The 21,013-nt window shown below is 41.1% G+C and overlaps 1 protein-coding gene across 1 annotated transcript; it reads right to left on the reverse strand.

The window, feature by feature from the left end:
- Positions 1-4,012: 4,012 nt before the first annotated feature.
- Positions 4,013-19,050, reverse strand: GYG1 (glycogenin 1). Its single transcript, XM_086618651.1, is given in 14 exon segments — positions 4,013-4,213; positions 4,424-4,474; positions 5,130-5,294; positions 5,296-5,325; positions 5,327-5,351; positions 8,502-8,631; positions 12,374-12,536; positions 12,939-12,961; positions 12,964-13,015; positions 13,017-13,110; positions 14,998-15,013; positions 15,016-15,039; positions 15,042-15,145; positions 18,608-19,050. Coding segments are annotated over 14 exon segments (1,491 nt in total). The 3' UTR covers positions 4,013-4,042.
- Between the last annotated feature and the right edge of the window lie 1,963 nt (positions 19,051-21,013).

The raw sequence follows: 21,013 nt of genomic DNA on the forward strand, positions 1-21,013 counted from the left end.
TGCTCTGCATCCATTCTCTGCCCAGCCTGTATTTATGCCTGTATTGATAACACACTTTGTAATAATTTGTGTACAGGCTTTGAACCTGACTGTGCTATATGCAAACTAGAATATGACCCACTCATTTGTCAATGAATCAGTTAGCCCTTGCAAAATAAATTAAACAAATAAAATTATTTTAATAGCTGCCAGCTTTCTAACAGTTTTCTTGCACTGCTAAGTGTTTTTCCAGTCCCGTACATATCTCCTAGTGGAATGCTGATCTGCATGCATCTCGATTTGTAGAGGAAGAATTTGGTAAACTACTCCTATTCATGTACTGCAAAGTAATAAATAGCACTGAATAATCTCAGTTGAGTATTAGTTGAATATTCTGTCTCTTTCCATTTGATTCTGGTCTTCCTTTATGTGTTTTCTTAACACTATGCTGCCTTCCCTGTAACACTCAGAACTGGAGGCAGAAATTGCTATATTTAGGTCCTGTTTAAATTCAGGAAGTATATTTGGCAGCAGAGAAATGGAATCTGATTTGCTTCTAATGCTTTTCACCTCTTCTTATGTCTTAGAATACCAGCCAGCTAATTATAAGATGGAGCAACAAACATAGGAAATAGAAAAGGACTGAGAAATAAAGGGAAGATGTCTGATATTTGGAGAAAGAGTGAGCCAGAGCAAAGGGTGAGAAAGGAATTTGAAATACATAACCTAACAAGCTGACGCAGTTTCTGGGGAGCCAGCTTCTTAGCTATGGAGAAGGTATGCTTTAAGGCTGTTTGAGAAAGAATTTAAATGACATGATTGACAGAAGACAGCTTGAACCCCAGTAACTGGTTTTCACTGGAAAGTTGACAAAAGAAGAAGAAAACGCAACTACACGATTGAAAATATTTTTTTTGCCTAGAGTTTATGTAAGTTATACTTTCTTTGGCTTTGTGGTTCAGATTCTCTCATGTTTAGAGATAAGCTGGAGAAATAATTCCCTGATTATGAATGAGAGATTGGCTTCGTGTTGTTCTTTCTATTTTCCAGGTTAAAATTCCATGAGGAAGAGACCAATTTCAAGGGCTAGTCAAGCTACATCCTTACTGTGTTAAAATATGCTGACATTTTGCACAACAGCTGAGTAATGATTATGAAAACAATTACTAGTATTATTTTTCCTCTACTAAATGATGATTTCCATATTCCAAAGCCAAATAAAAACTTACTGGAGTTAGTACTAAGCTGTATGCCTAGTTAAGGTCTCTCCCAAGAATCCCATTAATGTACCTGAGAGAAAAGTGAAAGGTCAAAGCTGAGAGCAGAAAGTCCTCTCCGATTTAATGGAAATGTTCTGTTATTCAGGTGGTTAAAAAGCACAGTGTTCTGGTTGTTTGGGGTTTCTTTTTACTTTTCATGAGCTGTAAGTAATCTTTGGCTCTTGGTATTCTCTTCATCAGAGTTCTAACAGTATGTTCTGTGGCATGTTCTAGAAATGAGCTTTTGGAATTAAAAAAATGTTATGCTTATAATTCCAAAGACTGAGTTAGTCTCAGTCTAACTCAGTTATTCTGTTTTTTTTTTTCACCCCCTACATAAAATAAAGATACAAATGAAAAACAAAACAGAACCAGGCTTCTCAACTTCTAAGAGTCATGCTGAGTGGTCACCATCTAAGGAACACCTTAGATAATATGCTTTTTAAAGGCACATGAAGTTCCAACACACATAGCAGGGCTATGATTCTTCTTAATAACGATGTTTTGAGTATAGTGCTTTAGTTCAGTTACTGCTTTGAGTACCTACAGTTTAGAGCAGAAAATTGTTTAAGGTATCAAGCGATACTACTACAAGGAAAAAAAGGGATCTGTATTTTTCTGCAAACGCTGCCTGCAGTAATTATGAAGGAAATAGTGGCAGATAATGACATAAAGGTCATTTTATTGAAAATAAGCTGCATAGAGTTTGGTATCGATGTCATACCTTTAGTTTTCCTGAGGCTGTGGGTAAACACTTGACCGTAGTATGAATCACAGAGGCTAGGACAGAATAGTTATATAAATTTCTTTCTTTACTAACTGTATTTGTTAACCCAAAACATGCAGGTTTCCATCTTACTCAGCATCTCTCCTTATCTTCTTGTATTAACGTAACAAAACTTACATGCTGAACCAAACTGTCAGGTTGGTATAGTCTCATGCTTCTAGACTTTCAGTTCTCTCCAGCTAAGCTTAAAAAGAAGTAATGTGCCTGTTCTCTAGTACAAATACAGACAAGGGAAGCAAAATGAAGGACTGTTTAGCTGTCTTCAAAAAAGTATTTACGTTTTCCATATAGTATTTTGTGAGCATGCAGAACTCCAATATTTTGTACTTGCTGGATAAAGTATGCTTTTGTCACTACAGATGTAACTAGTAATCCCTTCTGCTTTCACCACAACTTCAATTAATAAAACCCCAACACAGCAAAAGAAAAACCACCACAGGAAAGAGCTAGTCTACAACTGTATTTCAGATGCTATGTACTTTAACTGGCTACAAGCTACTTTTGGTTTGGACCTCATCCTTAGCATTTTGCTAAATGGTAACCAAGGAATCTAGAGCAATTAAATAATGAAAACAAGTTAAACAAACTAACTCTCATTACCCCAATCATGTCTTCTGCTTTACCAGCAAATGGTGAGAGCTTGCTGATTGTTTATTTTATCTCTAGGCTAAAAGTTTAACACCCTCACTAGCTTCCTGCTGAAATTCTCCTTTATTAGGAATTAATGAAGTAATATTTTCTTAGTGTTTCTGGACTATTACAGAGTATAGCTGTCAAAGGCAGAACACTAAGCAATTTGATTCTGTTTAGACTTTTGGCTGAAGGATGGATCTGAAACTTAGTACAGATAACAGCCAATCTCTCTCTCAAGAACATGCTTTTCTTAGTGTGGTATTTTTACTTCTTTTCTACATGTCTTAGAATACATGTAGCCTGAGTGTGGCAAAAAACCTCTTTTACACTCTGCACACGTGGAAAGAGTAGTTTCCTAATATGGTAGGTACAGTTACTTAAGCAGCTATTTAGTCTTTCTTTGCCAAAATAGCATCACCATTGTGTTTAAAAACAAGTTCACAGTGTACAGGACTTAAGTTAGGGATGATGTTTCTTTAGTCACCAAAAGATTCCCTCTTCCCAAACTCCATGTTGCTCATGTGAGTAGCTTCAGCAGGTACTTCCTCCACTGCCCTGTCCTGTACTTAAGGGAAGCTAATAAGGGGATTGGCCCTAAACAGCTCACTGGCAAATGACTATATACTCTGTAAATAATTACAGAACTAAAAGCTGGACATTTGCTAATGGTAGCTATAGTTGAATATTTTAGTTAGACTACTTCAGAGCTCCCTTTTTTTTTTTTTAATTGCTCAAAAGTTTAGGGAAGCCAGAAATGCATGACAACTTTTTATTTTTGTATCAAGTGCAACATTGCAAGTAACAGATAAAACTTAAGTTTACTAGTCCCGTAGTATACAGAACTGAAAAATGCATTCTGCCATGCTGTAGGCACTGTGCGTAAGAACCTGGTCAAAACTTCAGTGCAATTGTGACTGGCAGAGCAAAGCAGTGCTATTACTGTTAATCTGTATGTATCCAGTGTCATTAATACATTTATGGTACAAAGCAGAATGGCTACCACTCTAGTGTATGAGCAATCCCATGAATTAGATTTTACATCTAAAACAGCAAGCAAAGGAATCAATGCTAATCACCTTAATGAGGTGAGGTAACAAACTCAGTTTCAAGGAATATGTTGAGCCAATTGATCACAACAGAAGAAAATTTAAGCTGAAATACCTGGTTTATCTAGTAGGGAGAATTGGAAATCGGGCAGTTATAGGTGGCCCAAGGAATTCTGCTTCCTAGCTTTTGCTCAGTCTTCATCTGTAGCACTGCAGAGGCCTTCAGCCAAGAAGTTTTTCATCAAGCTACTAGCAAGTGTAACTGACCACCATCTACACCTTTCTAGCTGTTAGTTCTGGAACAAGTCCTTGCATCACCACTGTTTGAGAAGGCATTTCTACTGAAGGTAGGTATCAAGTTTCTTCTTGATGTTGTCAAAGGAATCCACTCCCATATAGTCAGCTTGGCCCTGTTCCCACCGTTCCTTGCGTTCTTCTGAAGATACAGTTGGTAATACTGGTGATGGTGCTGATATTGATATGTGGGACACTGCCTCTGTAACCTCTGCCTAAAAGGAAACGCAGAGTAAAAACATAGAAATACTTTGCACAGCTAAAGTGAGCAATAGGCCATAGAATGAGACAACGAAGTAGATGTTCTCATGCACAGCAGCAAGCATTGCCAATGGGAAGGGATTCTGCAGCCTTCCTAACAAAATAACAAAGCAGAGCTACAGAAGATAACAGGGAGTTAAAAAAAAAGTTTAAGTTCTTCATACCTCTCTACAGAAGCCACAAGAGAAAGCCAGAGTATAGACCAAGCCCGATAGCTGCAAACAGTTTGTTAGAAAGATGCAAGATTAACAAGAGAAAGCACATCTTAAGAGATCAGTAACTTTGGTCTTAGAAAGGTCAAGAACTTAAACCGGCCCATGTACTAACCTGAGACAATAAAGTCCCCAGTCAGATGCAAGCTACTAAACTCAGTGAATGAGAACTAGTTAGAAGCATTACTTTGGCTTTGATAAGAACTGGGATTCATCACTGCCAGTCTACGTAAGAATTCATTCTCTAGTTCCTACGCTTACCTAGATTTGTTTCACCATGCAAGATCTGTATGTACATATTGCATACTGAACTGGGGTTCTTCTGCTTGAGAACCCTTAGCTGCAACACATTCAGAGTTAGGGGCCTTCTCTGTATATATTAAAGAAGTTGCTACGGTATGACTTCTGGTGCACCATTAACTACTTACATAGTTTGTTTTAGGCAAGCAGACAGCTACATTCAAGACCCCTATAGCATGCTTCTCTTCTGTGGCTGTATTTATTCCAAGCTTAAAAGAACAAAACTAAGAAACCCTGCATCCCCACAAACACCACCACCCATGCTTCGGGTTGGACAGAGGGAAGGGAAATCAGTGGAATGGTGAAGAACCTGTGATCCATACTTAGGTAGTTTCTACAAGAATACTAAAGCACGTACCATGTTTACACCTGTAGTAATATCTTTAACGATTCCATGCTGTTCTAGTAACGGTAAAACATTAGCCGTATAGGTATCCCACCACATGTTGAGGAATTCTGGGTGAACTATTTTAGGGTCATCCATGTTGCCTTTTATGCTTTTTGTTCTGGAGTCATATGTATAGGTTCCATGGCTTTGTGCTTCCCAGGAAATGCCACCACTTTAGTATTTGCACCAAACCTGTTGGACAGAAAAAGTTAGAACTCACAGTTTGTGCAGCTGTCTAGAAAACAAGATTTTTGACTGGCAGATTTTTTCTTTAAGCTGCAGTTTCTGTAGGTGTCCAAAACAGAAATATGAATATATTTGGGAGGCTAAACACTAAATGATCGAACTGCCCAATGCCTACTGGAACTGAAAGCATTGCTATACAGCAGAAAAAATGCAACGGATTCTACATTACGCTAATCAGAATACAGCCAAAACCTAATGGTCTGGGCTATTTAAGTACTTACAGCCAACTCAAGTCTTTAGGTAGAGTGATGTCCATAGCTCAGGAAAGAGCAGTCTCAAGCAGCCGTTGCAATCTGAACTGGTTTTAAAAGTGAAAAAGATTCTACTCCAAAGTCAGTGATCCAGATAGTTAGGCATTACAAGCATTATGTAGAGAAGGGTCAGTGTTAGATTTACCCTTTCAGTTTACAGCCCTGTAGAAAAGGATCATTGGAAGGCTGTGCTGCAGGAAGACTGTGTCTCTGCAAAAGAATAGCTCTGTATAACCTCGGCATTTCAGAGGACTTCTCATCTTGGTGCAGCAAGGTCTTGCTAGACAACCAACCATTTTTATTAAATAACCTTAGTTTAGCCATAGGTGGGTTTTGTGGTGGTGGCTTTTTTGTTTGTTTCTTTTTGAAGCTATTTTAACTCAATTTTCAATATGGACTTTTAGTTTTGTCCCAAATGTTATCAGTATGTTCTTTTGCATTAAGAGGGTGGATGAGGTGCACCTCTTTTGAGGAACTTAACACTAAAAGAGACAGCATTCATTCCATTCTTCTATGGTTCCAGAACTAGAGTTCAGCTTGAGTCAGTTTTGTGAACAAGCAATACCAGCCTCTAGTAACAGAGACTCTCATCTAGTTCAGTTTCCATCATGTTAGGATTTCTTATCAACATAATATGATTTAAATGGATAATAATGCCAAACTAGTTTGTCTAACATTTTGTTAAGCACACCCTGGTCATTTTGACCAGGACTCAAGATATTTAAGGAGTTTTACATACGGAGACTATGTAGGTGTGTTTCAAAAACTTCAGAATACTCAAAACAAGACAGCATGCATTTGCATAGGGGGGTTTGTACTATTGTAAGATCCTTGACTGTATTTCAATATTCATGTTCAGTGTTTTGAACACAATTGATCTTGTTGCAGAATGAAAACCTATGCATGTGTGAAACAAGGTCAAGTATTTTCACTAATTGCAAGAAAAAAAAATTCTGTCTTCAAGAGGTCAGTTCCTGGGCTTTAACTTTAAACTCAGTACGTCAAGATTTGCATAGAGGACTATCTTAGTTTTACTAGCTGTCACAGCACTAAACAGTCTGAGTTTTCTTCATCTTAGACCGCTGCTGTTCTGAGGAGACTTGTCATTGTTTAAGCTAGAGAATGCCTAAGAAGTGTTATGTTACGCTTGCTGCAAATGGAGAAGCGTATCTTAGCCTTCTGTCCACTTAAGACCTGTACAACAGTGACAAGATGCCGAACTTCTACAATGTTTTCAGTATCTGCTTTCTAGATCCTTTCTAGATCTGCAATACTTTCTTTTGAAATTTAAGCTCGTTAGGAAGCTTTATGTCCACACTGGCCTCAGCAACTAATCCATCTTTCCCCATCTCCCAGAAAAGTCCTTCATCAATGTTTTGAAGTTAGAGAGCATTTGTCATGAATTGGCATTTTCTTTTAGAAAAGGATTACTGAGACTGCTGGTGAAATCTAGTCTCACTGTACAAAGCTGCGAAAAACTTAGCTATTGATGTCAGTAGGTTTAAATTTCACTTTATTCCAACTGCTGATTATCAGGAGTGTACCTGCTGATCTAACCAAGGGAAATTGTTCCACCTATTGAGCAGGGCATTCTACTTCAAAGGGCTGCACCTCTAGCATTCTACTTTTGAAGGTCGCTAAATTCAGTTAGGCAATTGATTCAACCAGTTAAATTGAATTTTTGTCAGAAGCCCCCAAATGCAATTAGTCTTTTGTGGCAACAAGGTCATTTGTAAATTTAAGGTCATGTGACTAACAACCAGCCAGCCATGGAAAGATGACATACTTTACAATAGATTATAGCTTATCAAATGCTATCCAACTACTTAGTCATTCTTAAGCTTGCATATATTTCTTTAAATAAGTGTTCCACTTTTAGCATGACAGGATTTCAAATGGCATTCTGATCACAAGACATAGTTTGATCTTGAGCCAGCAACAATCCTGCTTATGCTAGCTGCTGCTTTAGACACTAGTAACCTGATGTCATTCAGAGATCAGATTGTTTTTATGCAATTGGTACTTTCCTTCCCTCCCCCTGCCCTCACCAAACTTTTGCAGCTCTTAATGAATAAGAGTTTGTGTAACACTTCAGATTCCCTTGCTTCCCCACCTTCCCCCAGTGTTTATTGTAAAGACTCTTGAGTCACCCTGCCACTGACATGGTTTACTCACATGCCAAATCTAATACTAACTAGGGAGGATACAGCTGGTTTCCTTAAACAGGAAACATGCAATGGTGGTTGGCTGTAGTCTTTGCTCCATCTTGGTATTACTTAAGGAACTGTCCGAAATCTAGACAGACTGTTGGAATAGAATTCTAGCTTACACAAGTCTTTGTTCACCATGTTTATTTGAAAGGCATAGGTTGATTAGATGAACTGTAACAACTGGTTGTTAAATACCCTAAGTAATATGAGTAAGGAAAGGGCAAGTTATCTAGGTGGGAACAATACCACCAGTGACACGCTAAAGTTGAGTTCAAGCTGATTGAAGAGCTACTGCCTTTGGTTAGAGCTGTAACAGACAGTGTCCCATACTGCAGTAGTGGTTCTTCCTTTTGCCAGTGACCTCTCAGATGTGCTTGCTCTGTATCAACTTTAATGTTACCACCAGGGATGAGCAGTGTAAGCTACAGCTTTCTCTCTGCATTTATCATGAGATGATTCATTTAAACTAATATTAATCAATGTCTGTTGTTTTTTTTCAGAGTGGAAACTATTATACCTTCTTTTAATGACAATAATGGTCTCCCTTTAGAAAACTGTGCAAGTTCACATTGTGACTGTTCATTCTGTACAAGAAATTAGTTTATATAAGCATTGAAAGTTCTTAGAATTCAAACTTACGCTTTAAATGCGGAAGGTAGGAATATACAGAAGTGCTGCTCAAGTTATAAATAAATGGTAGATGTTTGCTCATGTCTGTTGTTGCCCAGCTGCTGAAGAAGGTGTTTAATAACCCCTGATCTGCACCTGAAAGATAAAGTATTAATAGGCTACAAGCATCAGACAGCTGTTTTAGGATCTTTTTTAATCCATTCACTAATTAAGATTTGGTAATGCAGTTGTCATATCCCATAGGAGTTTGACACAGAGCACTAGAGTTCTATTTGTGAAGAACCCTGTAAACCTTGCAGCCTTTGAAAATCTGAAAGGTGCAGAGGATGAAAAAGGTAGTATGTGTGAGGTTACTTTTGCTAAAACATAGCAAGCTGCTCACAAATCCTGCCATTCAGTTTCTTATACAGCTTGAACTTAAGCTGTAAAAGGCAGCAAAAAACCAAGACTTGACAACTAGGTATTGTTCAGCTTTAGGAAAGCTGTAGCTCAGAAGGTCAAGTGCCAAGAACTAGTTTTACTACTTATGCTTACAGATGCATGACCATCATCTCTCAACACCAGAGTTGAGGTACGAGTGATCTGTTAGACCTGCAGCGCTGGATGTATCTGCCTACACTGTGATCTGATAAGGAAGCACATTTAGTCTTGGTGACAACTCTAGTAAAACTTCATTAAATCCCTTAACAGGCAATAGGTGTTCCTAGTTCTGCACTAAAAAGCTGCTGTCTACTCACTAAGTGAGGATAACAATCTAAGTTATGGCCAGACCTACTGTGTTAGGAGGAGTCACATCTTAGTTCCCAAGTAGACATTGTAATGAGGTCAATGAGTCTGAAATTGTTTGGTATGTCAGTAGTAGAGTAGTTATAGCCTCTGGCCCAAAGGAAACTAGTTTATAAGTAGCTACTGAGAAGTAAAAACGACTTATTTATATCCATTCATTCTTTATTGCAGTGGATATACTTGGTCTTTAAGAGTTAATAGGTCTTACGAAGGAGATGAAAGTTGAGGGACTGCCTTCAATTTGCTGTTTTGTTTTCCTTCACCTGTAACTGCATTCACAAGTAGCATTGCTGAACAGTAGGTAAATGCATAGCTTAGGAAAGGGACAAATGTTTTATTTTAATCTTTAATTTTCTAAAGCATTCAGTGTCTGCTGACTCAGGAAAGGGTTGTTTTTTTTTTTTATAGGCCTATGATTAGATTTAGGGCAGTGCTAAGGTTTACACCTCACTGCTGTTTGAGCAGAATCCACTTTTTGCAACTGAAGCATCTAGACACTGGGCATAAGCTTAAATGTACAGACAGTACACTGACAAATATAAGTTCTAAGTATCCTGTTACAGCTGTCAGCACACATGCAGATCGCAGAGTGAGAAATCCCAAAGAGATTCAGTCCAGTTATTTCAATCCTCTGACTTGCCTCTCAAACCATAAAGGAAGGAAAAACACTTCTGACCACAAGAGAACAGAGTCAAAGAAACCAGACAAGTCCCCTGGTCTTTACTTAGCTATGTTTCACTTTGACTTGTAACTTAATGCTGTGTTAAGAACACGTCATTAACAGTAAGATCATCTAAAAGAGAAGAAAGTCTGGGATACCCTCTCCAGAACGGATAGCCTTGTAACTGAAGGGGCAGCAGCAATGTATTTGATTTATTCTACAGGACAATTCTCTCACTCGGACTGTTTTACATACTCGGCTTTTTCCAAATTGCATGCATTTCGGTTGCAAAGCAGCCACTGAAAGCGCATTTAGCTGTCTAGTCAGACTCAACAGTAGTTTGGCTGTATAAACTGGACCTTAGACATAAGGTGAAAGTTACACCTTATGTCTAGTTACTGCCTAGAGAGGCAGTAGTTAGTTACATTAGCTACTATCTACAGATACAGTCTGCTGCATTATATCTTTATATGTAAAAGCAATCATTTTTAGGTCCCAGGCTAAGAGCCAGAGGATTGTTGAGCAATAGCAACATTCTTAAGGTATCAGTACTACCAGATTCTTTTACAAAACAAACTTCCCCTCCACTGCTTTAGATAGTACTACAATTATGTAGACATATTCCTTATACCTAGAAAGGTGAAGTCAAGCAAACAAAGTAGTTGTCTACGTAAGTAGGCAGCACTCTACCATTTCTGGACAACAGCACAACATAGGAGCATCTGTCTGCTGTTATAAACATGAAATACTCTGGACAGTCTTGCAGTCCCTAGTTACTACTACTGCAGATAGGGTGCTTAGAGCTTGACTTCAGTTATGCATAGCTTGGTAGCTTGTGTCTTATTAAGGGCAGTGACCCTTCACAGGTGTTCTCTTATACAAAGTTTCCTAGGAACGTTTCTTACGTCTAGATGAATTTAAGTTTAAACTCCTTTCTCCCACCAAGTTTATGAGCTCAGCAGCAGCTTACGCAGGTAGTATGTGCTGCTAGTCTCACTGCTCAGAAACAGTGCTACCATTTAATAAAAATGAATAATTTTAAAATTTATTACAGTTCTAGAAGTTTGATACCTAAACCATTAACCCACCAGATTTGCTGTAAGAGCTGCAACAATGCTTCCTGTTTAGGACATTGAGGAAGTTTCACCATTGCGTGGCTTTAGCTTTCAAGTCAGAAAATATATTGTGGAAGCAGTTCTGTTTCTTTTAAAGGGACCAAGGGCCTCAGACCTAGAAGATGGGGTCTGCTAGCAGTCAAGCACAAAGCTCAGAGGAAGTAAATCACCAAGTCTCAGATGTTCCTGAAGTTACTCAAGCCAGTTTGCACAAAGATGTGAGGTTTGGGATTTTCTGTTTGTTTGGGTTTTGTTGTTTTAAATGCAACAATTCAGTACTGTGCTACAGCTTCACCCAACATCTGAGCTCCCAGACAGACCTTCATTACATTGCAGTACTCATTTTCACTGGAGTTTATTCGTATGGCAGCATTAAGCATCCAACTGCAACTAATGTTCTTTAGGAGGCCACACATAGGAATTCACACAGTACAGAGATTATTCTGCACACTAGCAGTGACATCTAGAATTTTTTACAAAGTACTAAAAGGTAAGTCGACAGGCTGGCTAATTACCTTCTGTTAAGAGTTCCATTTTATGGTCTTATTTATATAGTTTTCTGTAGCTTTTTTGGTTAGATTTTGTTTTGTACCACAGTACTTACATATTGGAATTTAGTGACAGGAGGATGATCATTCAGAAGCCTTAACTATAGCAGTCTTCAAACAACATGTGCGTTTACTGCAATGGTAATAGATTTAGGAGGACTTACAGGACAGCAGAACTTGTCAAGCTTAAATCTGGCACAGTGGCCAATCTCAAGTGACCTATAGTGGGAAGCAGCCAAGGCTACTGCACTTGATACTGAGGAAAAGATAGTCACCAACCCTATAATGACAGGAAGCTATCACATAGAATATGAAGAGATAGTTGCATCTTCAAACGTTTGTTCTCTATGAAGCGGCCCTCAAGTTGATCAGTAATATTTTTTCCCCACAGCAACTTGAGTTAGCATAGAACACTCACACTTTGAATGTTAGGAATGCACGAGGCATAGTACTGCAGTTTCATTTGCTAATGCATGCACTGTGCTTGCTACATCTTAAGATTTCTTGTTATATGATTCTACATTGCTAATGCTTGCAGCTGCTAGCTTAAAGGCCAAACTCTTAGCTTTTGTGGTTTTGTGAAGACTGAAAAAGGTAGTTTTACTACATATTTAATGTTAGCCTCTTGTGAGAAGGATATCGTTTTGTGTAGTCACACTGAGTTCACAATTCTATCATACAGAGTCCCCAGACACATGTAGTTACTGAGCCTCCCAACTGCTATTACCACTTTGGTCTAACATATTGAAATACAAATTAATACGTACCATCAAAGCTGCCTTTCTCCGTGGCAAACTGTAACAGCTGATTGTATGTTTCAATGGAAGGTTGGAAAACAAAAACTCCAGAATTGAAACAGTCAGGCCACCCTGGATCTGGTGCTGCAGAGAGCTCTTCTCTCTCAAAAAGCTCATCAATATTTGACAAGACCTAGTTGTAAAGGGGGTAAAGACAATTGTTTTCTTTTTTTTTTTGGTTGGGAATTGGGGTATCATGTTTTAATGTATTTTGACATCCACCTTAAGACATGAAACAAAGTTCTCATATCGATGCTCTTGTCTGATGGAACACAATACTTTATGGCGATAGTCCCCACAGACTATGTTACAATTAATTGAGACAAAGGCATGTACTACTTAGAGGCTTTCTTGCTATTTGCCCTATTACTCCTCCTCTTAAAAAAAAAAAGAGACCAACAACAACAACCACCACCAAAAACACCAAGCCCCTGCCACCCAAAAACCCCAAACACCACCAAAAACAACCCAGAGAAAAAATCCAGCAACCACCATACCACATCCTTAAGAGGTACCATGAAACATGACCACTTACCATTGTGTCTGCATCCATGAAAAACATTTTGAATACTGTGTCAGTTCCCAGCAGTGAAGCTTTGTTAGTGTGACACCAGATCAGGTCTTTCATTAACGCCAAGTGTGCTGAGTCCCCACTATCCAAGACATTTACCAATATGACTTCATCAAAGACTTTTTCTAGCACTCTCCTGGGGAAAGAGTCAATTGCCAAGATTTAGTTCTATTGTAATTCCAGCACCAGACTACATGAACAGATTCCATAAAGAGAAGTGGAGTAAAAGGAAACTGGCAGTATTTATGCCATCAGTAATAGCTGACTGCATGCGTTAAAATGCACAAGTACACCTGTCTGCCTCAAGGTTTCTAGTTTGTAATGGGCACATTTTGGGGAACAAAGAAGTTTCTTTGTTTGTTTTTTTTTTTTAATTCCACAAACAGGGCTTTAGTTAGCATTGCTACTAAGTCCAGTAAGTCATGGCTATGTAGTACAAGCTTTCCACACAGTTTTTTTTTCATCTAGACTCTGATTTTGGCTAGTTAAGTCTACTCTGAGCAGGCAATTAAGAAACGGGAAGCTACTGGAGTAGCTCGAGTAGGAAGTAGCTGAATCCAAAACAGAAGTTTCTGCAATAGTTACAATAACACCGTTCTGGATTTGTGACTGTTAGGACATCTGACCAGACCCAGTTGCTAAGACTTTCTTTATCCTACAAAGTTTTTAAAGACTCATTTAATCATGGCTGTGGGTACAGCAGTGTTTTGACCCAGTATCATGTTCACCTAAGGGTGACATTTAAACTTTCAGTGTAGTGAAATTTTGTGGCAGATACTCAACTTTTGCTTTACCATCAGTAAAGGATTACCATTAGTTCCAAGAGAGCTTAAGGAGTTCACGCTGCTTAAAATACGAAGCATCTGTAAAGTTCTCGCTATTCTTCCATTATCTTGAATGCTCAGCAATTATGAGTATAATTTGAGCCACAGAGCTTATAAATGAGTTTTAGAACTCTGCCTTGCAAAGCAGTCTTTATACCGACAGTTTGGTGTGGACCGTTGCTTCTGAACTTAAGGCATACTTGTTTGTGGATACAGAGTGAGAAATGCAAGTTCCATTTATACCACTAGCTCAGGTAGATATCACTGTTCTTAGGGCATAGTATAGTGGCTTGCACTAGCACTATGACCACACTTATGATTCATCTTAAAAGAGCACACTCACCTACATAGGATAGAATGGATGTTCCTATATGTAACATCTTTATAGTGATAAGGGCATTAGCTGCCAAGAGACTCCAGGGAGAGTCACTCCATTTATTATTGAGCCACTTCTTCTTAAAAGATGTCTCAAATTACCGAAACAGTAGAGAACTCCCTGTGGAAAGAATCTTGACCTATCATCTGTAGTTCATGTAGCTATTAAGTTAATTGATTTTGTTACCCTCCTCTTACGTGTGGAAAGAGCACCCAGTCCACTCCATACTGAGACTATTCTAGAGAGGCTGTAGGAAGCAGTTGCCTGTTAATTTCGTTTGTTGTACTGTGGTGACCTTGTTAGATGCCTCTGTTGATCTGCTGATTTGACGTACTTGGTGCTACTTTAGTTCTGCTCATTTTCTCTCTCATGATAAAATTTGATTTGAAGTGTCTGCCTAGATTTCAAGAGAGCTTGTGTTACATCAACTCAATCTGGAATGCTTCTGCAAGACAAATAAATACCAATCCCCTACTCCCACCTCCACAGCATACACACAGCACTAATGAACACACAGGCAGTATCTTATGTTGGACAGTTCTAAGTAGGACTATGAAAAAGCAAGATCCAGTTGAAATGTCAGTACCAAGTCACAATTTAGTGCTTCAACTACAGACTATTTGTTAACTCATCATATGCAAGGAAAAAAAAAAGGCACAACAAACAGTTCATCTTTGAGAACTTAGAGTTCCAGATAGTATAAGTTGAATTCTGCCAAGCTTAGCTGTTAAGCTTCCAGAGTATTGGAAGGTTACTATTAAGGAATTTAACTTCCATTTTTCAACCTTCACTGTGGCAGTTTGAAGTATATAAGTGACCTTACCTCATGAGATCTGAGACTGAGGAGTTATGAGTGCAGTCAGCTCCTTGTTGTTCTGTACTGTTGCAAGGACGAACCAAGTACCAGTGCTCCTTTCACATAGGAGTCATTTGTGGCTAGAGTCACAAAAGACTGGTCTGGAAGAAATGAACTTGGTCAAGTTAGCATGATCCACTACTTATTCTGAGACAGATACACATAGAACCTAGTATTGTTAGGTAACCATGTTGTGAGACCTCTAAGATGTGTGCTTTAACTCTGTGTGTTGGGCCCTGCCTTACATGGCTGAACAAAGCAGATTATACTTGCATAGCTATACTTGCTATTTGTAACCTGAGACATGGCAAGTGCAGTAAAAAAACCCAAACAACACAAACCACAAAAATGAAGACTATGCAAGAGAAAACCAGTTCCACTTTGCCCACAGGTTAAAGTTATGCCAAATGTTAGAGACAATCCAAAAGGTCTAAAGAGCCTTATTTTGGCCACTAATATACTATTTTTAAGCTAAAAGTACTGAGAGTCAGTCAGCTTGCATTTGGTCTAAAGTAGTAGAGTTTATAGAGTAACCTAGGTTCAGCTCTGAACTCTGAAGCTAGGGCAGCATAAAACTTACATTTCACTTTCAAATGAAAGTAAACATTGAATTAGATCTTGGACAACAGTATTAAGTTTTGCCAGCTCAGATTTTTGCAGATAAGTTGTTCTGCAACCCATGGTTGCAGGTCTAACACAAGGAATGCAAGATTTAAATGGGAAGTAACCAGTAACATAAGCGATTTAAGACTTGCAAGCAACAGTTTTTGCTCTCCAGTAAAAAGACAAAGTTGAATTGTTACTATAATCTGCTCCAGCTGTATCTTAAAATAGATTAAGATGTATCACTTTGCCATGTAGTGGTTATTGAGGCCGTATAATACAAGCTTCGCATTCTTTTGGTTGTCACATTGCTTTAAACTGCCAGGGTGCGACTGACAAAAGCAAACAACTTCTAAACTTCTTCAGTTCACTGTAAGCTATCATCACGTAGGCTGTTAACTTCATCAGGTAGCACTCCTTTCCCAAGCTACAGGGCTTTATGAAGAAGCATGCTCTTTTGTACCAAGCCATTTTTTACACCACCAACAAAATAGTTTCTTCCTAAGAATTTCAAGAGTAGATTTTCACATTCAAATTTATTTTAGCAACTGTGATTCATTTTCTTTACAAAAGTTGCTAACTAGGTTAGATCAGGATGAGAGTGAGGGTTCTGGGCACTTAATCTACTACTAGTCTTGATAGTAAGACTTTTAAAATACTGACTGCCTTCATTTTCGGATGAGATTGTTGTTTGGTACAACTCCTCAGCCTATGAGACAGTCATCATCAATATCTTTTAACTTAATACCATCTTAACAGTTGAGAGCAAAAAAGTCATGTACCATAATGGGCTTAAGCTCTGCAAACATGGTTTGCAAGCTCTACAAGACCAGCTACAAAACCTTCTATCTTTGCTTAGCAGCAAAACCAACTAGTACCCCAAGGGATTTAGATATAGTAGTCAATTACAAAGTTAAAAAAAGCTTCTACAATACAGGAATAAAGACTTTTTTTTTCAATTTACTTTAGCTACCAATTTCTAATAGGTCATATAATTCAGCAAATCTACAGAACACACTTTGTGTTTTCTTTGAAGCTTTACAATGGCAAGTGTGTAGCATTTAAAATTGTGTGAAAATCCTCCTAACAGGGCAGCATTTTCATCACTTATTTGCATGTTACTCCTCAGCTACTCAATAAAGAGAAGTCCGCCACTATGCTGACAGACAGCTCACTAAAGATCCAGTGTAGACAAAGTCGAATTGTGCCCAACATTCATCTGGATGTTGGTTTGGGTTTTTTTCCAGCAGTATAAGACTATTTCTTAAACGCAACCTTGCCACTGAAGACTAGTCTGTCTTTTTCACTGAACTGTTAGTGAGTGTACTTCTACCAGATCTCCTCATCTTGCTGAAACTGAGTATTCACACAAAGGTCTTGGAGAAATAAAGTCAATTTAATGATGGAGTAAAGGCTAAGAAGGCCCCAATTACATCCAACTGCAATAGGAATATTATGACTGCTTGACAGGAGGATATTGATAACTTGTGGAGTATCTAAGTCAGTACAGCTTTCTGAAGTTTGAATTAACTATGTTCTGTTTTGTTCTTCTCTAAAGTACATTCACGACTACGTTGCAACGTGTTATGTATGAGTCCATATGATGGTTTGAGCAAGACCAGTTGCTGCTTAATACAGAAGTTACATCTGCAAGACTAGTCCATTCTACCATAACCCACAATTATTTCAGTTGTGTGTTTCCCTTCCCATCCTCTCCCCCTTCTCTGTAAACATTTCCTCCACAGTAGGTTATGTTCACACAGCAGTCACTGTTATGCCCGAACATACTGAACTACTGGGAATAATAGCATGGCTGCAAAACACAGAGAACATGAGACAGTTGCACAGCTTCACAATCGATTTATCAGGCAAAACCGAGCTACTTCAGAAGACATCTTTGGCTGCATAGTTCATAGGCAGTAGCATCTGCACACGCTGGTGCTTGCACTAGCTAGCCCTTACACACCTAAAAGCATTCTGAAGTCTGAGCTAGGAGCAGCTTTCCATTTGACAGCATACAGGAGGAGACCAGAGTGCTTGCCCAGAGGTTTTAAAACCTTCCCCGGAAGCACTTTCCTAGGCACCGCCAGAGTTCACAGGTGTTAGTTATTCCCAGTTCTTTCAATTAGGTACACCTGACTTTTTTTTTTTTTTTAGTACAGGATTCCTGAAGAGACAGGAGCGTCTAATCAAGACGTGCACCGTGAGGCTGAGCACCAGACTTTCTGCAACCTTCCAGACCTGAATGTGAAACCAACTTCGCTGACAACTTCAGGTAAGATACGACTCGGGGAAAAAAAAAATCGGAAGAAAAAAGTCAGGCATACTTTGAGAGACGGTAAGGAATTGCTCACTGTAAGGCATCAAAACGCGCACAAGTTACACGCTCTCTTGAGCGTTTCAGGAGAGCGGGGGTTTTCCCTACAGCAAGCCCCTCCAGATCTCCTGCCCCCGCCACGCTACCCGCATCCCTGACAGTGGAGGACAGAGCCCGGTGCCGGGTGCCGAGGCAGGCGGCGCAGAGCAAGGCTGATTGATAAGCGCCCCGTCGAACCGCACGGGGATGCCCGGTGGGACGCCTCTAACCCCCCCGCGGGCAAGTCCCAGCCCCCACCAGCTACGGCACCGGCTCGTCGCGTGCTCGGGGCGGCAGCCCCCCCCCGCCCGCCCCGGGAGCTCTCCGCTGGCAGAGACCGCCGCCTAAAAATAGGCACCGCCGCGACCCGCCCAGCTCCCGCGCCGCCGCCCGGGCGCGACCGGGAAGCGCGGGGCGGCTCCACGAGGGCGGCCCGGCCCGCACCGCCAGCGGCCCTCACGAATCACGGCGCGCGTGTCGGGCGCCCGCGGGGAGGTGTGGCCGCGCTCACTGACCTGCCATGGCGCCGGCTCCGCGAAACAGCTGAAGCAGAGGCAGCGGCCGCGCTCCCGGAGCTACGCTAAGGCCGCCCCTTATATAGGGGCGGGGCCCACGCGCGGTACGTCTTTGGCCGGAGGCGAGACCCCGCCCCGCGGGGACTCCTTAGGCGGGGCCTCCGCCATGGTGTGCGGCGGCGGCGGCACGTCATCCCTCCTTCGGCCACGGGTGGGCCCGCGCAGGGGGCGCGGTGCTCGGCGGTGAGGGGGCGGGCCCGGCGGCGGCGCGGGAGGGGGTCCGGGCCGCGCTGTGAGGGCCTGTGACCCGCTGGTGCCTCCTCGGTCAAGCAGCGCTCGGAGATAACTTCGCCGTGCTGAGGGAGGGTGGGTGTCCGTGTCAGGACGCTGTGGCGTAGGCTGGCAGCGCTCGTGGCGCGGGAGACCGTCGCTCCCGTGGCCGCTACGCCCTGGCGGAAGGAGTGAGACCGCACCTGGCCCGAAGCCGCCTGTAGCTGCGGGGAGTGCGTTTGCAGTATATTGGGCAGCGTGACTGCTGCCAGCCATCCTCAGCGCTGCTGCGAAATGGCCGCTGGGGATGGTGTTCCCGTGGGGAGCGCCTGGGGCCGGGGGCAGGCAGGTGCACGCACGGCTGGGGTCACCGCTGGCCTTGGAAATGCAGGTGTTGGTACATGCGGTATTGTAGGCGGCTCGGTGGGCACTGCAGGGGGCTGCGGGTGGCAGAACGAGCCCTAGAAAAGGTGCGAGGCAAATGCTTTCATTTGAAGGCTTACATCGTCGTGCCTCTGTTAAGATAGCGTAACTGGTACTGCTGGCAATGTGTGGCATCTCTGGGGAGTGTGTGTCAGTAGGTGAGATGAGGTGATATGCCCATGCTTAGATATCTTTATGCTTCAGTTTCAGCCCTTGAAAGAACCCAGCTCCATCTTCTTCGTGCTCTCCCGTCAGGAATTTGTATACACTGATGAGATCCCCTTGAGCCTTCTCTTCGCCGGGCTGAACAGTCCCAGCGCTCTCAGCCTTTCCTTATAGCGGTGACGCTTTCTTGTCCCTTCATCGCCCTCGTGGCGCTCTGTTGAACTCTCTCCAGTATGTCCCTGTCTCTCTTGTACTGGGGAGGCCTTCACTGACACAGTCCTCCAGGTGTGGCCTCCCCAGTGCTGCTAGTGGAGCAGGATCCCTCCCCTACCTGCTGGCGATGCTTTGCTTGGTGCAGCCCAGGATACCATTCACCTTCTTTTCCACGAGGCCACGTTGCTGACTGGTGTTCAACTCATGTTTAACAGGACCCCCAGGTCCTTTTCTGCAATTCATTATCTTCCTCAGACAATGACCTATACCTACTCTTTCACTAGAATAAACTGAAGAAAGTCTGTTAGGAAGGGGATTCCTTTCTAAACTGAAATGGCAAATGGATTTTGTCATGAAAGGATTTAAAAGCTAAACAAACCCTCAAACTGCAAAACTGAAGAACAAAGAACATTCTACCTCCAAGTTTCCCCAATACAGGAAATTATGTTTGAGCTGAGACAATTTTTGTAGGCCTGTATAAAATCAAATTGCTTACTTTTAAAATATGAAAATCAGAGAAGTGTTCCTTGACCAACAACAAAAGAGAAGCTTTTAGAGCATACCAGTAATTTATAAAACATCACATACGTGAAAATGTGTGAATCATAATTACACGCAACGCTGGTAATGTATGTGAGCAGGGATTACTACTATTTTTTGGTATGCTCCCTTTTTTCAGGTATCTATGGCTTTGATAGACTCTCTGTGATGGTGTTGGGCATGGTTGGTGTCTGTCTCAAATGAAAGTTTTGAGAAATTTTTAGCCAGCACATTTCAGCTGCGTCTAGCTTGTTGCTTTGCCAAGTTTTTGAGAGAAAACAATAGAATAGCCACTGTTGGTGATTGCCCTCCCCCCCGCTCCCACCCCCCCACCCCTGGCTCCTTTGTATTATGTTAGAGTGGAGCAAAAGAGCATCATTCCTTCTGGTTTCCATGTTAAAAACAATCAATCAATCAAATCAAAAAAACCTAGGTTTGTCAGTTTTAAGCTTGAAAGTGTGACAGAGAGATACTCCCCCCCACCCCCGATGCACACACCTGTTTGCACCATGCTTGCTTGACACTTTTTCAATGTTTGTGATTGAACAGGCTGTAAATTCTATGGTTCCCTTGTGTGTCTGGATTGCACATACATCCATGCCCCTGTTCTGACTGATTACACTCCTTTCCCCAAACCTGGAGAGTAAAGTCACAGGAAGAACCTGAGAGATAATCAGATGTCCTACTGGCTTGCAGATCAAATGGAAGAAAAGATTGTGTGACATAAGGATAGAAGGAAAAAAGCTGAGAAAAAAGAGAAGAATGCTTGTGACAAGCTGTCCAGAGATGAGGCTAAGATGAGAAAGCATCTAAGTCTAGGACAAGCTAAGCCAAAAAAAAAAAAAAGCTTGTCCTCAATTTTGATGGAAGAGGACAATTTAAGACTAGGTGAAAGATA

This window comes from Tauraco erythrolophus, chromosome 11, assembly GCF_009769465.1.
Source record: "Tauraco erythrolophus isolate bTauEry1 chromosome 11, bTauEry1.pri, whole genome shotgun sequence".
Taxonomy (NCBI): Eukaryota; Metazoa; Chordata; class Aves; order Musophagiformes; family Musophagidae; genus Tauraco; species Tauraco erythrolophus.